Source organism: Juglans regia, chromosome 4 (assembly GCF_001411555.2).
Source record: "Juglans regia cultivar Chandler chromosome 4, Walnut 2.0, whole genome shotgun sequence".
In the NCBI taxonomy this organism is placed as follows: Eukaryota; Viridiplantae; Streptophyta; class Magnoliopsida; order Fagales; family Juglandaceae; genus Juglans; species Juglans regia.
In genome coordinates this window covers 21,745,769-21,759,983 of record NC_049904.1, presented here as the reverse complement: position 1 = coordinate 21,759,983, position 14,215 = coordinate 21,745,769, and the positions used below count along the sequence as shown (strand labels likewise).

General features: G+C 35.6%; 1 protein-coding gene and 1 long non-coding RNA gene across 4 annotated transcripts; one reads left to right on the top strand and one right to left on the bottom strand.

The window, feature by feature from the left end:
- Nucleotides 1-2,256: 2,256 nt before the first annotated feature.
- Nucleotides 2,257-8,553, top strand: LOC108986917 (probable LRR receptor-like serine/threonine-protein kinase At3g47570). 2 transcript variants are annotated; one of them, XM_018959725.2, is made up of 5 exons: nt 2,257-3,328; nt 3,432-3,575; nt 4,963-6,948; nt 7,090-7,459; nt 7,605-8,553. In XM_018959725.2, the coding sequence occupies exons 1-4, from the start codon at nt 2,476-2,478 to the stop codon at nt 7,440-7,442; spliced, it is 3,336 nt and encodes a 1,111-aa protein (XP_018815270.2). In that variant the 5' UTR covers nt 2,257-2,475; the 3' UTR covers nt 7,443-7,459; nt 7,605-8,553. The 2 variants fall into 2 exon arrangements, with proteins under 2 accessions (XP_018815270.2, XP_018815272.2); XM_018959727.2 differs by lacking the exon at nt 7,605-8,553 and adding an exon at nt 7,559-7,602.
- LOC108986918 lies at nt 7,300-9,740 on the bottom strand. Of its 2 annotated transcripts, XR_004801429.1 has the most exons (4): nt 9,545-9,740; nt 9,215-9,453; nt 8,565-8,899; nt 7,300-7,356 (listed from the first exon to the last, which is right to left on the bottom strand). It is a non-coding gene; the product is annotated as an uncharacterized LOC108986918 (long non-coding RNA). The 2 variants fall into 2 exon arrangements; XR_004801428.1 differs by having other exon boundaries at nt 9,215-9,740.
- Nucleotides 9,741-14,215: the final 4,475 nt, after the last annotated feature.

Below are 14,215 nucleotides of genomic sequence, written 5' to 3'. Positions count from 1 at the left end.
GTGTTGAGAGGATCATGTCAAGTTAGGGCGCTCCCGCGGAGTTATTACAAGGAACGTTATTAGAGGAGAAATTGATTTCAGTTGAAGGACTTAGAAATTATGTATATTGTTATTTCCTTTTGTTTAGGTATAAAAAAAAAAAAGAAAAAAAGAAAAGAAAATTGTCTCTTGGACATTTTGTCCATAGAGTGAAAGTCCTCTCCTCCTCTTGAAGGTGGGATTTGAAATCTCTGCTTTAAGTAGAGTGTGGTCTCTCAGACAGTTTATCTGTAGAGAGTTATATAAGCTAAGATCATACCAATCACAAAATAATTTGTGTACTGGGGGAGCCCTAATCGTGATTAGTTGGCTTGTAATTTGGAATGTTCCCTGTCTGTATCAGGTCACAACTGTAACTTCGCTTTCATGAATGAATGAAATCTATTTTCCATAAATAAAAAATTATTTAAGATGTACCAAACTAATTAAGGACAATATTTTTATGGCTTTGATTTTAGTATGAGTCAGTCCATAGTTGTTTCTATTTTCACATGGGCTTGAGGGGAACATGTCAAGGTAGAGGAGGATTGAGGAGCATCTTTATTCAAATTTAGGGTCCTGCAAAATTATTATGGGGACCATTATTGGATGATCTGAAATTGACACCATTTTTAGGATACCTAACAAAGAGTTAACATGATGTGCGACAATATCTTTTATGGCTTTGATTTCATCTCTCAATCGTCCATCAGCCCAAACAACGATTGTTTTCATGTAATGCTCGAAATTTTTGAGCAATGTCAGTCGGACTACATTTGCTCGTTGATTTTGAGCAATGATTACTTTCTTGCGATCCTTGGAATTCAAGAGCAATGTATCAGTTGGACTTGCTACCAAGCAAGGATTAGATTCTTGCGCTACTCAAAATTACTAACTAGTGTTTCTGTCAGATTGGCCTTGTTTGGTGATCCCAAAAAGTGATTATTTTCTTGCAATACTTGGAATTACTGAGCAACGTGTTGGTCAAAATGACCTTGCTCATGAGTTATCCTGAGCAAAATTTATTTTCTTACAATGCTCAGAATGACCAAGCAATGTGTCTGTCAAACTAGGCTTGCTTATTAATCCCGAGCAAGGTTTATTTTCTTTTAATGCTCGGAATTTTTGAGCAATGTGTTGGTTAGACTGTGCAAGGCAAATATGTCCAGGTGAAAGTGTTACTGTGTTTTTTAAAAGGGAAAATATAATTTCTACAATGCATATAAATTAAAACTAATCATTAAGATTGAGAATCGTAGAGAAAAATTTATAACTATTAATATGATAATGAACAAAATAATGTGAAAGTGTTTTAGAGTTGTTAATTATAAAAAATAATTAGCAAATTGGTAGTAGCAAATCTAACCATTGTAAAGTTTAGTGTTTGTTAGCCATGAGCACATGTGTTTCACACATGATGAGACTATCAAGAAGATAGTTATCTTGTTTTATGGAGATGAAATTTGTTTTGTTAATAAAATTGATTTTCCAACTCATGTATAATTTTCTTTTACTGCACGGTTCATGCCTAAGTCTACATTGTTTGTATATATGAAGATGATCATAAAAATGTTTTCGACTGATCAACTAATAAAAATGTAAATGTAAAATAAAAAGAAACAAGAATAGAACGTTATTTGACATTATTTAGTACACTAATCCTTATGATTGGACCAAATCTTTGTAGATGTTAACGGACATAAATATTATTAGATGGTCTTATTTCTAAAAAGTTCATAACATAACAACATGCCTGGATAATAAGAAAATGTTTTTTTTTTCTTTTAATTACTAGATAAATTTTAAAATTTAAATCTTAAATTTTAATTTTGCTTGAGATCGAGCATCCATTATCCATTCTATTTTTACATGTGTTGAGGGTCCTGCGGAGTTATTACTAGGAACGTTATGAGATGAGAAATTGAATTGAAAGACTTCGAAATATTTAATATGTACCAACCTAATGACAATATTATTTATGGCTCCGATTTTAGTACGAGTCAGTCCATAGTTGTTTCTCATATTTTCACGTGGCTTGAGGGAACATGTCAAGGTATTCAAATTAAATTTAGGGTCCCGCAAATTTATTCGATGGTCAGAAACTGACTTCATTTTTAGCTTTTGTATAACATGATGTACATATAACAAGGACAATATCTTTTATTGCTAGCTTTTATATATTTCATGATCGATCCCTGCTATTTTCACATATCGTTGCTGGTTGGGGATGATGGGTTATGGCATTTTATTTTCTTTCATGTTGGGTCTTGCACGTTTTTCTACTCTGTTTACTTTTCCGTTTCTTCTATTTTCTGTTACTATAGCTTTTCGTTTGCTTTCCATTTCTTACTTACCTTTTTCCGTTACCTTACTTTACATTTTCCGTTACAGCACTCGTACGTTTTTTTTTCCTTTTAAGTACGCGTAGCAACTAGCAAGACCCATACGCTTTTACTCATGGCGAACCCAACTTCTTTCCTATTCCTCCTTTCTCTGACGCTGCTTTTGCTACAATCTTACCTATTTAGCTTTGTTAATGCAGAAATTCTAAACGTTACCACCGATAAATCTGCTCTTCTTGCATTGAAAGCTCACGTTTCTTCTAATGACCCTCACCATGTTTTGATAAGCAACTGGTCCTCCAACACTCCTATTTGCACTTGGGTCGGTGTTACCTGTGGTTCTAAACATCTCCGAGTCAGAGCATTAGACCTTTCCTACATGGACCTTGTAGGTACCATTCCTCCGCACATTGGAAATCTTTCGTTCCTGGTCAGTCTAAACATAAGAAACAACAGCTTTCAAGGCTCATTGCCAAATGAGTTGTCTCGTCTTTATCGGTTGCAATTCCTAAGGTTCAGTTATAATGAATTCAGCGGAAAAATCCCACCATGGATGGGTTTGCTAAACAAACTCCAAATATTGTTTCTCAATGGTAACAATTTTGAAGGTAGTATTCCACAGTCTCTATCAAACATGTCATCATTACAGCGGATTAATCTTGCATATAACCAGCTTTCAGGCTCCATACCATCCTTTATGTTCAAGATGCCTACTTTGCAACAAATTTTCATCCACTCAAACAAGCTTTTAGGTTCAATAACCTCCCTTGACTTCAATACGTCTTCACTACAATACATTAACCTCGGTGATAACAAGTTATCTGGTGGACTACCGACGTATATGTTTGATCATCTTCCCAACTTACAATTTCTTTCTGTCTCCCGTAACCATTTCTCTGGTGTACTCCCAAAAATAGGGAACTTAACCATGCTTGGATCATTATACCTTTATGACAACAACTTTAAAGGTACATATGTTTAGGTTTAAATGATCGATTGACTAGTATTATATTCTTTAGTTGGTAATTTGCAAGCTCCAAAATTAATTTATGGATCTTAAATGTTTCACAGGTACAATTCCATCCTCGTTGCTGAAGTGTACACAACTGCAAATTTTAGATATGTGGAAGAATAATTTCACAGGAAGACTACCCCCAGAAATAGGGAATTTAACTATGCTTACGTACTTAAATCTAGCCGTGAACAAGTTTGAAGGTACGTATTATGAGAATACTTTGTTATTATTTATTTTTTTAACTTATTTTTTACTACTATTTATTACTATTTAATATTTTTTCATTTTTATTTACAGAATATCTAAAATTATCTTACTATCCAAATACAACCTATCTTGTTTTAGCGAAATATACATGGTATGCATGATTTATAGATGATCATATCTGAGTAAGTACTTAATTTTCAAATGAAAGCCCAGAAATAGTATATAGAGTATAAATAATTATTCATTAATGCTCCTTTGATCTGAACATCATTCTTTCTTATTTTTCATTAAGAAATTGAGCATTTTTTTTTAATAATCGAGGATCATACTTTTATCCATTAATTGCGCATGAAATCAATAACTAGTAATTGACAGTGGAATGACTTTGTTTCACCATGATCCGTAAATTAAATTGGAATTTTAGGTCATTAATTAGAAGTAGAGAGTTATAATAAAATTTAAAATAAAAATTTGGATATTAAAGAACCGATAGTTGCAATCCAACTCATTTTAGTATTTCTTTCATTTTTAATAGAGATTCACAAGCTTGTTGTTGTTCATGCCCCCAATATAGTAAAATCCCCGTGTACGTGTATTAATGTAAAAGATCAAAATCAGACGAAGAATCCAAGAAGACCGACCGTTGTTTGAGGAAAAATCAATACAATAAAAAGGAGTATTTGTGACCATTCTTTTGTAACGAAATAGATTATTTATAATAAAAATAGATTTATTTTAATTAAAAATAATTATTTTACTGTAAATAAATTATTTTTTTGTAATAAATCTATGGAAATATCCAAATATTATTCCCTATCATATATTTAGAATTATGGATTCCATATCTAATTAGCAGGGCTGAAAACTGAACCTACGGATAGGACTAGGGAAGAGCTAGAGAACTGGTACGTCTAGTTCCAGCTGGTTTGACGCTTTGGGACAAGAGACGAGAGAGAGACATGGGACGGAGAGATAAGATCAGAGCGAGAGTGATAAAACGAAACCGTTTAATTTAAATTTAAATTAAACGGTATTGTTTTATTTAAGAACAAAATAAAATATATATAAATATATATAATGGGCTGATTAATGAGTTTGAACATGGTTGAAATAGTTTGGATGTCAGGTATTCCTCACTATTATTTATTATTTTATTATTATTTATTATTATTTAATATTTTATTATTATTTTATTGTTACTATTTACAGAATATCTCACTATCTAAATATAACAAATTATGGGTTGTTATGGTCAACTATATTTGTTGACATCTTAGTTTTTTGTATAGCAATGATGTGCAGCTAACTGGTATGATTTACTATATGCACCTTTCTTAATAAACATATATACGAATTATTATTCATGACATACTTGTGCAGGTGCAATACCGAGTCAAATTGGAAGTCTGCAAAACCTAGAGCTATTCAGTATTGAAACAAACTATTTGTCTGGACCGATTCCGTATGAGATCTTCAATATCTCAACTTTACAAAAACTTTCGATGTTATCAAATAATCTGTCAGGTGACCTTCCATCAAATATGGGCCTTTTTCTTCCAAATCTTGGGTTCCTTTCTCTTGGTGATAATGAACTGAGTGGAACAATTCCCAACTCTATTGTTAATGCTTCAATGCTCTTCACTCTAGATTTGGATTCGAACTCATTCTTTGGCTCAATTCCAGAAACAATTGGTTATTTAAGGTTCCTCGAGATTCTGAATCTCAGATCAAATAAGTTGACAATTTTGTATTCAGAACTGAGGAGCATTTTCTCTTCTTTGTCAAGCTGCAAAAATCTCAGATTTTTAGTTTTGTCCATCAATCACTTGAATGGCGTCCTTCCCAATTCAGTTGGGAACCTCTCAACCTCTCTTCAAAGACTTCACTTACATGACTGCAATATTAAGGGCAACATTCCAGAAGAGATTGGCAATTTAAGTAGCTTGATTAATTTGGCCCTATCCAGCAATGAACTGGGAGGACCTGTTCCAACTACAATTGGAAGATTGCACAAGCTCCAAGGTTTGGTTCTTTATGGTAATAGACTAAAAGGTTCATTCCCATATACGCTCTGCCATTTAGGAAGCTTGAATACACTAAGGTTAAGTGGTAATGAGCTTTATGGACACATTCCTGCATGCATAGATAACATGACTTCACTAAGAATTCTTGACTTGGGTTTCAACCAATTAACTTCTTCAATTCCTTTGAGCTTGTGGAGGCTTCAAGATCTCTTGTTGGTTAATTTATCTTCAAATTCTCTTAACGGCCTTCTATCTTTAGATATTGGGAATATGAATGTCTTGATAGCATTAGATTTGTCAAAATACCAAATGACAGGTCATATCCCAGTTACAATTGCTGGGCTAAAAAGTATTGTCAATCTAAATTTGGCAGTCAATCGACTAGATGGCTCAATTCCTACATCTGTTGGTGAATTGGTAAGCTTAGAGGTTTTAGATCTTTCCAAAAATAACTTATATGGAGAGATTCCCAAGTCCTTAGAAGAAATCTCATACTTGAAACATCTAAATTTGTCATTCAATAAACTACAAGGAGAAATTCCTTCCAGAGGACAGTTTGTACACTTCCCAGCTACATCATTCATCTCAAACAATGGACTTTGTGGTGAGGCTCGAATGCAAGTCCCCCCATGCAAAGGAAAAAAGGCCGTAGGAATGCGAATACTGAAATATGTGTCAATTGCAGTGGGATTAATGGTACTTGGAGTGTGTCTTGTATTTTTCTCAATAAAACGCCATAAGAGGAATGCTAAATTGTCACATGACACAAATTCAATGCCTTTAGCAACATGGAGGAGAATTTCACATCAAGAACTTATTCGAGCAACAGAAGGGTTTAGTGCAAACAACTTACTTGGAGAAGGGAGTTTTGGGTTTGTTTACAAAGGAACACTCTTAGGAGGTACAACTGTTGCTATAAAAGTTTTAAATTTGCAAGTGGAGGGGGCATTCAAAAGCTTTCACATAGAATGTGAGATATTACGCAATATTCGTCACCGGAATCTTGTCAAGATCATTACCATTTGTTGTAACATGGACTTCAAAGCCTTGGTATTAGAATACATGCCTAATGGGAACCTAGATATGTGGTTGTACTCCGAAAACCGTTGCTTGAATATGTTACAAAGGCTAAATATAATGATTGATGTAGCAACAGCAGTAGAATACCTTCATCTTGGTTACGCAACGTCTATTGTTCATTGTGATCTGAAGCCTAGCAATGTCCTATTAGATGAAGATATGGTTGGACATGTCGCTGATTTCGGCATCGCCAAACTCCTTAGTGATGGAGTTTCTCTAATACAAACAATGACTCTCGCTACAATTGGATATATGGCACCAGGTGAGGTTAAGTTCCATGTTTACCATTCTAGTACTCTCATATAAACATAGAATATTGTTCTCTTTTGGTAATGTATTGACCCTTTTCATTTTAGTACCATATAATTATATTTTCTCATGATAAGTTGTAACATATGTATAGAGTATGGATCTGAGGGACTTGTTTCTACAAGGGGAGATGTGTATAGTTATGGCATTTTATTGATGGAAACTTTCACAAAAAAGAAGCCCACGGATGATATGTTTACCGGAGAATTGAGCTTGAAGTGTTTGGTACAAGAATCATTAGCCCTTTCTGTTCTTGAAGTTGTTGACGCCAATTTGTTAAGCAACGAAAATGATTATGCTGCAATGGAGGAGTGTTTGCTATCCACCATGGGATTGGCTTTGCTTTGTTGTGCCGACTCACCTGAACAGAGGATTGGTATAGAAAATGTTTTAGCTACACTCAACAAGATCAAATTGAAGTTTCTCAAAGATATTAGTGGACACTAATCATGTGAGAGAATAAGGTTTGTTTATAGCTATTGATTTCATGTTTATGGCTTTCCATATGGTATTATTTACAATAAATTGGGACTCTTCTAAAATGACTTTTTAATAGTAATTAGGTTGTCATGGGACTTAATAGCTAATAGAAGTTTACATATGTTGCAGCCAATGATTGGAGTTAATATCATTAGCATCCAATGGGTTTTGGAATCATATTCAAAGCAATGGAGGCAAGCAAAATCATTGTTTCCACTCTTGTGGCATGATGGGAGAGGATTTTTTTGTTTTGTTTTTAATTGTGACATTTATATATATCATTGTCTGTAGAGATGCTTACTACAAATTAGGGAGGGGTGAGGGTGGTTTCAAGTAGATATGAAATCATACCTTTTTCTGTACATGCAGTTACTTGAAAATAAGTACAGGGCATCATGAATTCTTGCCATTTTGTACCCAAGTCTCTTCAACATCATCATGAAAAAAAAAAAAAAAAGTCACTCTAAGGAAGCCATTACTCTGCTAAGCTTTCTTTTATTCACTGGAAAAAATTAAAATACTTATGCGAATGCCAATGATGTGATTTGTGTAGGTTAGTTGTATTTTCTCTATTTCTCAAAAGATGTCAAAAGATTCATATTAAATGTGTTGGACAATTCTTTCAACGGCCCTTTAGCTTCTCTTATCTTGTTTTGTCTTTACCTTAACCGGATTGTTTTATCTTTGTATGCATGTATGTTTTGTTTGTTTGTGTTGTTTGGTGATCTTAGTTTGTTTGTGTAATGTTTAGATTGATTTTAATATTGGTTTTAATACCTGGGTTGGGATTTTATGATTATTTGTAAGCCCCGGGGGTTCTTGGTTGTAACCACAGTATTCCTCCACCATAAGTGAGGGCTATCAATAAAATTGAGGTACCATCCTTTTCTAAAAAAATGGGGGGTGGGGGGCTTTAGCATGATGTGTTGGTTATCATGATTTGGTGGTCGAATCACTTAATGTAATGGGTATGCTCTGTTAATTAGATGGGACGATATTAATGGACTGCAGATGTAAAGAGATTATATCAATGAAATAAAAACGAATGTGTGTTTATATCTATAGTGCAATATTTGGGATTCACCTCACCTCACCTCCAAGTGGTCATCAACGTTAACCATGAATGCATTGGGAAGGAAATTTACATTGACCCAGTTTCCATTATGCTGCGCCTGAAGGCTGGAGATCCCATTATGTATGAGTAGGGTCAAGAGGCCGTGATCGGAATGAGAAGGGCATGCCCATTGCTACTTTTGGCTCTGGACATGGCGGATACAAGTTTGCAGCCAGGATCTGTAAACCTGATTAATTCCAAATTCATGGCCTTTTCCATATATTCGTCTTCTAATCCCAAGCTCGCTGATATTCCTTCAGCATGTCTCTAGCTAGATTTCGGGTTCTTTTGCTGTACTCCAATGAGATATCTGTGACAACAAATTGAAATTAAATTGACATGGTTCCACTGAGATGGAAACTAGAAAGCATATTATCCATCAGTTTAGGGTCCATGATTAGAAGTCAGTTCCCATGGAGACTAGAAGTCCGTTCGACTTTGTCACAAGTTTACAATTGGCATTTCTTCTAGATATGTGCATTTGCATCGTCATATGTTTATGTTTGAAAATCAAATAAAACTAGATTAGGAAGATAATGGAGTATTTGTGGAGCCTAATTAAGGTATGCAATATTGAAGTTCTCTACTTTGTAGGTTAATCTTAACAAGAAAGATCAGGCAATACCTGAATCCAGAGGGTTTACTCGGTGAATGAAACTTGGGATGTACAAAAACCTTGAGAAAATCCCTCCAAAATAATACTTTATCCACAAAAGCATTAAAGCTGGTGTCGCACCTGATGGAGTCCAGAACATGCTTCCCTGCAAATTCCTGCTTGATCTCCTCCTCCGTCAGATTGAAGAATTCACCGCAAGCCTTGATCATCGCCTTAATCTGGCTCTCGGGCACACCATGATTGATCACCTGACAGCCATCAACCTCACTATACATACACGGATCGACTATATATGCAGAGGTATAAAAAGGATAATGCAAACCATATTAATGCATTTACCATGAAGAAGAACCAGTCTTGGCAGGCTTTGCCAAGGTCATGGACGAGCTTGGTTGCTTCAACCTTATCAACGTATTCGTGTCAAATTGTCAATAAAAAAGTTCCTAAAGAGTAAAGAGAACAATGTTGTCAGGTAGGCCAACAAACAAAACAGAGTTTGAAGCTTGCTCCCTGTAATTTTACGTAGATAAATATTTGAGATTTAATTGATGTCTGTAACTAATTGGTTTTCTATTTTTTACTAGTTAGTTACTTTACTTCTTTTACCTTTACTTTACCCTTACAGCCCTTAGCCTCTTACATGCATAAAAACAGAGACCTGTCGTAACTCTATTCAGATTGAACATAGAATAAAATTCTTCTCTCTATCGAAGAGTTTTACATCCTCATTTTTCTTCCTCTAATTTGCAACATGGTAACAGAGAGAAACTCTAGTGTTCCGTCACTTTCTTCGCTGTGATGGCTACTGCGATGCCAAGTTCAGCCTCTGTTCAAATGCATGGTGATGATCAATCAGCAAATCCCTATCATTTACAGAATGGAGATTCGATTGGTTCTGTCTCGGTTTCTCAAGTCCTCACGGGGGATAATTACCACACATGGTGTAGATCCATGCAAATAGCTTTGAGGCTAAGAACAAGATGGGGTTTATCAATGGAATCATACATCAACCAGTCGATTTCGATCCTCTGTATGAAGTATGGGAGTGATGCAACAATATGATACTGTCTTGGATCTTGAACTCTCTATTGAAGGACATTGCAGGGACAATCTTATATGCGACAACTGCAAAATAAATGTTGTAAGAGTTAAAGAATCAGTTTTCTCAAGGAAATGAGCCACGAAGTTTTCAATTGCAAAAGGATCTTGCTTCTCTTTCACAAGATTAGCTGTCAGTAATTGTTTACTACAGAAAATTGAAGTGCTTGTGGGATGAACTTCTTAACTACAACCAGACTCCTACTTCAGTTAAGTCTGTAATAGTAAAGACTTTAATTTTGGGAAATATGACCTTAGGGCCAGTACACTTAGACGATACGTAGTTCATGGGTGGATGCGGTACATGAGCAGAATACTTCTACACAGCCGAGATTATAACACGATCCAAACAGGGTTTCCCATCAATCTTGTTGCTTTGCTCATGAAGTTCCACGAATTCCTCAAGGGATGGTTTACTTCAATTTCTCTGGCATGCTTGAACTGGGTGAAGAAGAATACACTGTTAATAGTCATTTTCATGCTTTTTAGGTCTTTTCTTCACTTTTGTATAGTGAAGTTTGAAGCTTCCATCTGCAGCCCTTGGAGCTATCATCGCCTAGCACGCATCTCGTGGACTTGTTCCATAAAATACATTACAACCTAGTCTCTCCTCTAAACAGGGTGAAATATGCCCATCCCATATGAATTGCATATCTATGGTGATTATATTTTCACGTGCTAAAGTGCATTTTTTGAAACGCTCCACAAATCTTGGACATTCCTTTTTGGGATCCTCTTCGTTGTCAGGGCCTAGGGCTTGGCCATGGCGGCGCTCTTGCCCTTGGCGTTACAGGCACCGTTGGGGGCCTCAGATGATGGGGTTCGGGGTAAGAAAACTTATGTGCAGGCGTTGGCACGACAGGAAACTTCTTCTTTCAAGTTGCGGACGCGGTATCCGGTTGATGTAAATGGTGAACCAGGTTTTATTTTCTCTGAAATGGAGATGACAAAGGTTGCAGAGGATTTCCATTATGCTCTGGTTCTAAAGTTTGTTCGTGTTATGCCACTGATAGAAAAGATTCGGCTTCATATTATTAAATATTGGGGGTTTGTTAGAGGTTCCAACGATCAGCTTCGTGGATGATCATCATGTGCTCCTTCAATTGCAGACCGAACGTGACTTTGTGCATGGCTGGGTGAGAGCAGGGAGGTTGATTGAAGGTTGTGTTTTTAGACTTTTCAAATGGACAAAAGATTTTGATTTGCATATTGAATCCGCATTAGCGCCTCAATGGATATTTTCACCTGGCCTCCCTCTGCATTTGTATCGGTCCGATTGCTTGCAGATTCTGGCCACCAGATTTGGTCGTTACCTGGGTACAGATAATGCCACGTTACCGAAGACTAGGGCCACTGGTGCAAGAATTTTTGTGGAGGTTGATTTGAAAGAGTAACCTGTGCAGGGATTTCCGATCATGGTTTCGACTAAAAAGACTATTTGGCAGGAAGTGAAATATGAGAAACTTGGTGTCTACTGCTCAAAGTGTTGCCGTGAAGGTAACGACCAAATGTTTGGCTTTATCTTTGGGGCTCACGAATGTTTCTAGTAATTCGGATATGGATGGCAAGCTATGGGTTTTTTGGCGAGCCTCGTGTGACTTTGAGGTGGTGCATACGTCTAATCAAATGATCACAGGTTGGTTCCGTAATGGTGCTGGAAAAATTTTAGTAACTTTTGTTTATGCAAAGTGCAGTTAGGTGGAGCGTCGTGAGTTATGGAACAGTTTATAGGAAGTTTGTATAGATGGTCCATGGATGGTAGTGGGGGACTTCAACATCATACGAGAGGATAGAGAAAGAATGGTGGGAATCCGAGACCTTTATCTTCCATGACAAATTTTAATGACTGTTTGGAGTCTTGTGGTCTTCTGGATCTTTTGGCAGTGGGACGAAGAATGTCATGGTGTAATAGCCATGAAGGTCGCACGAGAAGTTGGGCTCAATTAGACCGAGCTCTAATTAATTCTTCTTTTGCGAATTTTTACCAAACGATCTACTTTGAATATTTGGAGGTTAATCTTAACAAGAAAGATATTCCTGATCTTTCTTGGGATAGTAGGCTTCAACGTTATCATTGTATTCGGGTCAAATTGTCAACAAAAAAGTTGCTAAAGAGTAAAGAGAACAATGTCGTCAGGTAGGCCAACAGATAAAATACAGTTTGAAGCCTTTTACATATAGGTAAATATTAGAGATTTAATTGAAGTATTTTCACAAGTCTTTACTTCTTTGACCTTTACAGCCTTAGCCTTTTACATGTATAAAAACAGAGACCTGTTGTAACTCCATTCATACTTAACATAGAATAAATTTCTTCTCTCTGTCGAATAGTTTTACATCCTCAATTACCACACAAGTCCAAACGGAGGATAATTACCACACATGGGGTAGATCCATGCAAATAACTTTGACGGCTAAGAACAAGATGGGGTTTAACACCCACAGATTTTAGCTTACAAATAAAGCACTTGGATTTTGGAGTGTAATTGTGTTTTTTGTGATGATCAAAGCCCCACCAAAATTTCCTAAGGATTCTATCAATTTTCCTAGAGATATTCATAGGGATCAAAGTAGTGGCAATGCTATAGGAGGGAATTGCACCAACCACAGACTTGATAAGTGTAGTTCTACCTGCTTGAGACAGAGGTTTTGATTTCCAACTAGTCAATTTGTTATGGATTGGGTCTAAGATTTCCTTCCATTTATGTCTGAGATCGTAATGAATTTCTTTTACTTACAATGAATACCACAAGCTCAAATAAAAATAATCATAAAAAAAATGACATGATCATGTAGGTCTTTAATTCTTGATGATTCTCACATTTTTGCAATGACCATTTTAGTTGGTCAGAGGCCGAGCCATTTAGAAATATTCCGTCGAAATTGATTTTCAAAATTAGAAAAATAAAAAGTCAAAAAAGAAAATTATCCAATGTTAATTAATAACTAGAAAAAATAAGAAATAAGTGCTACAAGTCCAAAAAAATAGGTACAAAAAAAATTTCATAAAAATAAATTGGCAAACTAACATAATTTGATGTGATACGTTTAGATCTAGTTTACAATTAAAATACATTTATCAATTTGACGTACCCCATCAAACCATGTCAATTTGTGAGATGTTGATTCAATATTTTCCAACAACACCTCAGAGTTCACATTTGGAACTTAACCAAGCATTTATTATAAACTCTGAAATGTTGGTTTAGTATTTTCAAAAAGCCATATTTCTCAAGTTCGACTCATAGATCTCATGTTATCAATTTTGAGGATAATCTAACCATTTATTTGGATAATAATCTATTGTGTGAAGGGTTCCTGATCAGGCTATATGTGTGGTACGGTTATACTTTATTATTGGAGTATAATGAGTTATTTTTGGTTGGTCTCCTAAACTTTATTAGGAATTACAATTACTTTCATTATTTTCTTTGAGATTTTATTGCTATTTTTTATGATTTTGATTATAAATTTTTCTAGGAACCTCACTCTGAGTGCCACTTGAGCTCTGTCCCGGGATCTTATCAAATTGTCTCTTAAACCCTTAAATTAGTTCAATTTGTCTCCATAAATACATAGATCCACAATCAACTCATGAACAACAATTCGGCCTTCGAGCATGCTTACAACTGCTGCCATGGTAGATCGAAGAGCCGATGATGGATTAGTGTGCCTATATTTTTTTTTTTTTTGAAAGGAAATCATCTCTCACATTTCATTAAATCAGAGAAGAAATACATGGAGGAGCCTCCTCCATAATTACAATGAAATCAGAAATGGAATGAGCATTTTTTGCTAACAAGTGTGCTATGTTATTACCATTTCTCCTGACATGAGAAATTTCACACTTGGCAAAACAACTAGATAACACTCTAGCCACACTCACGAACATGCTCGCACTGGACCAAGCCT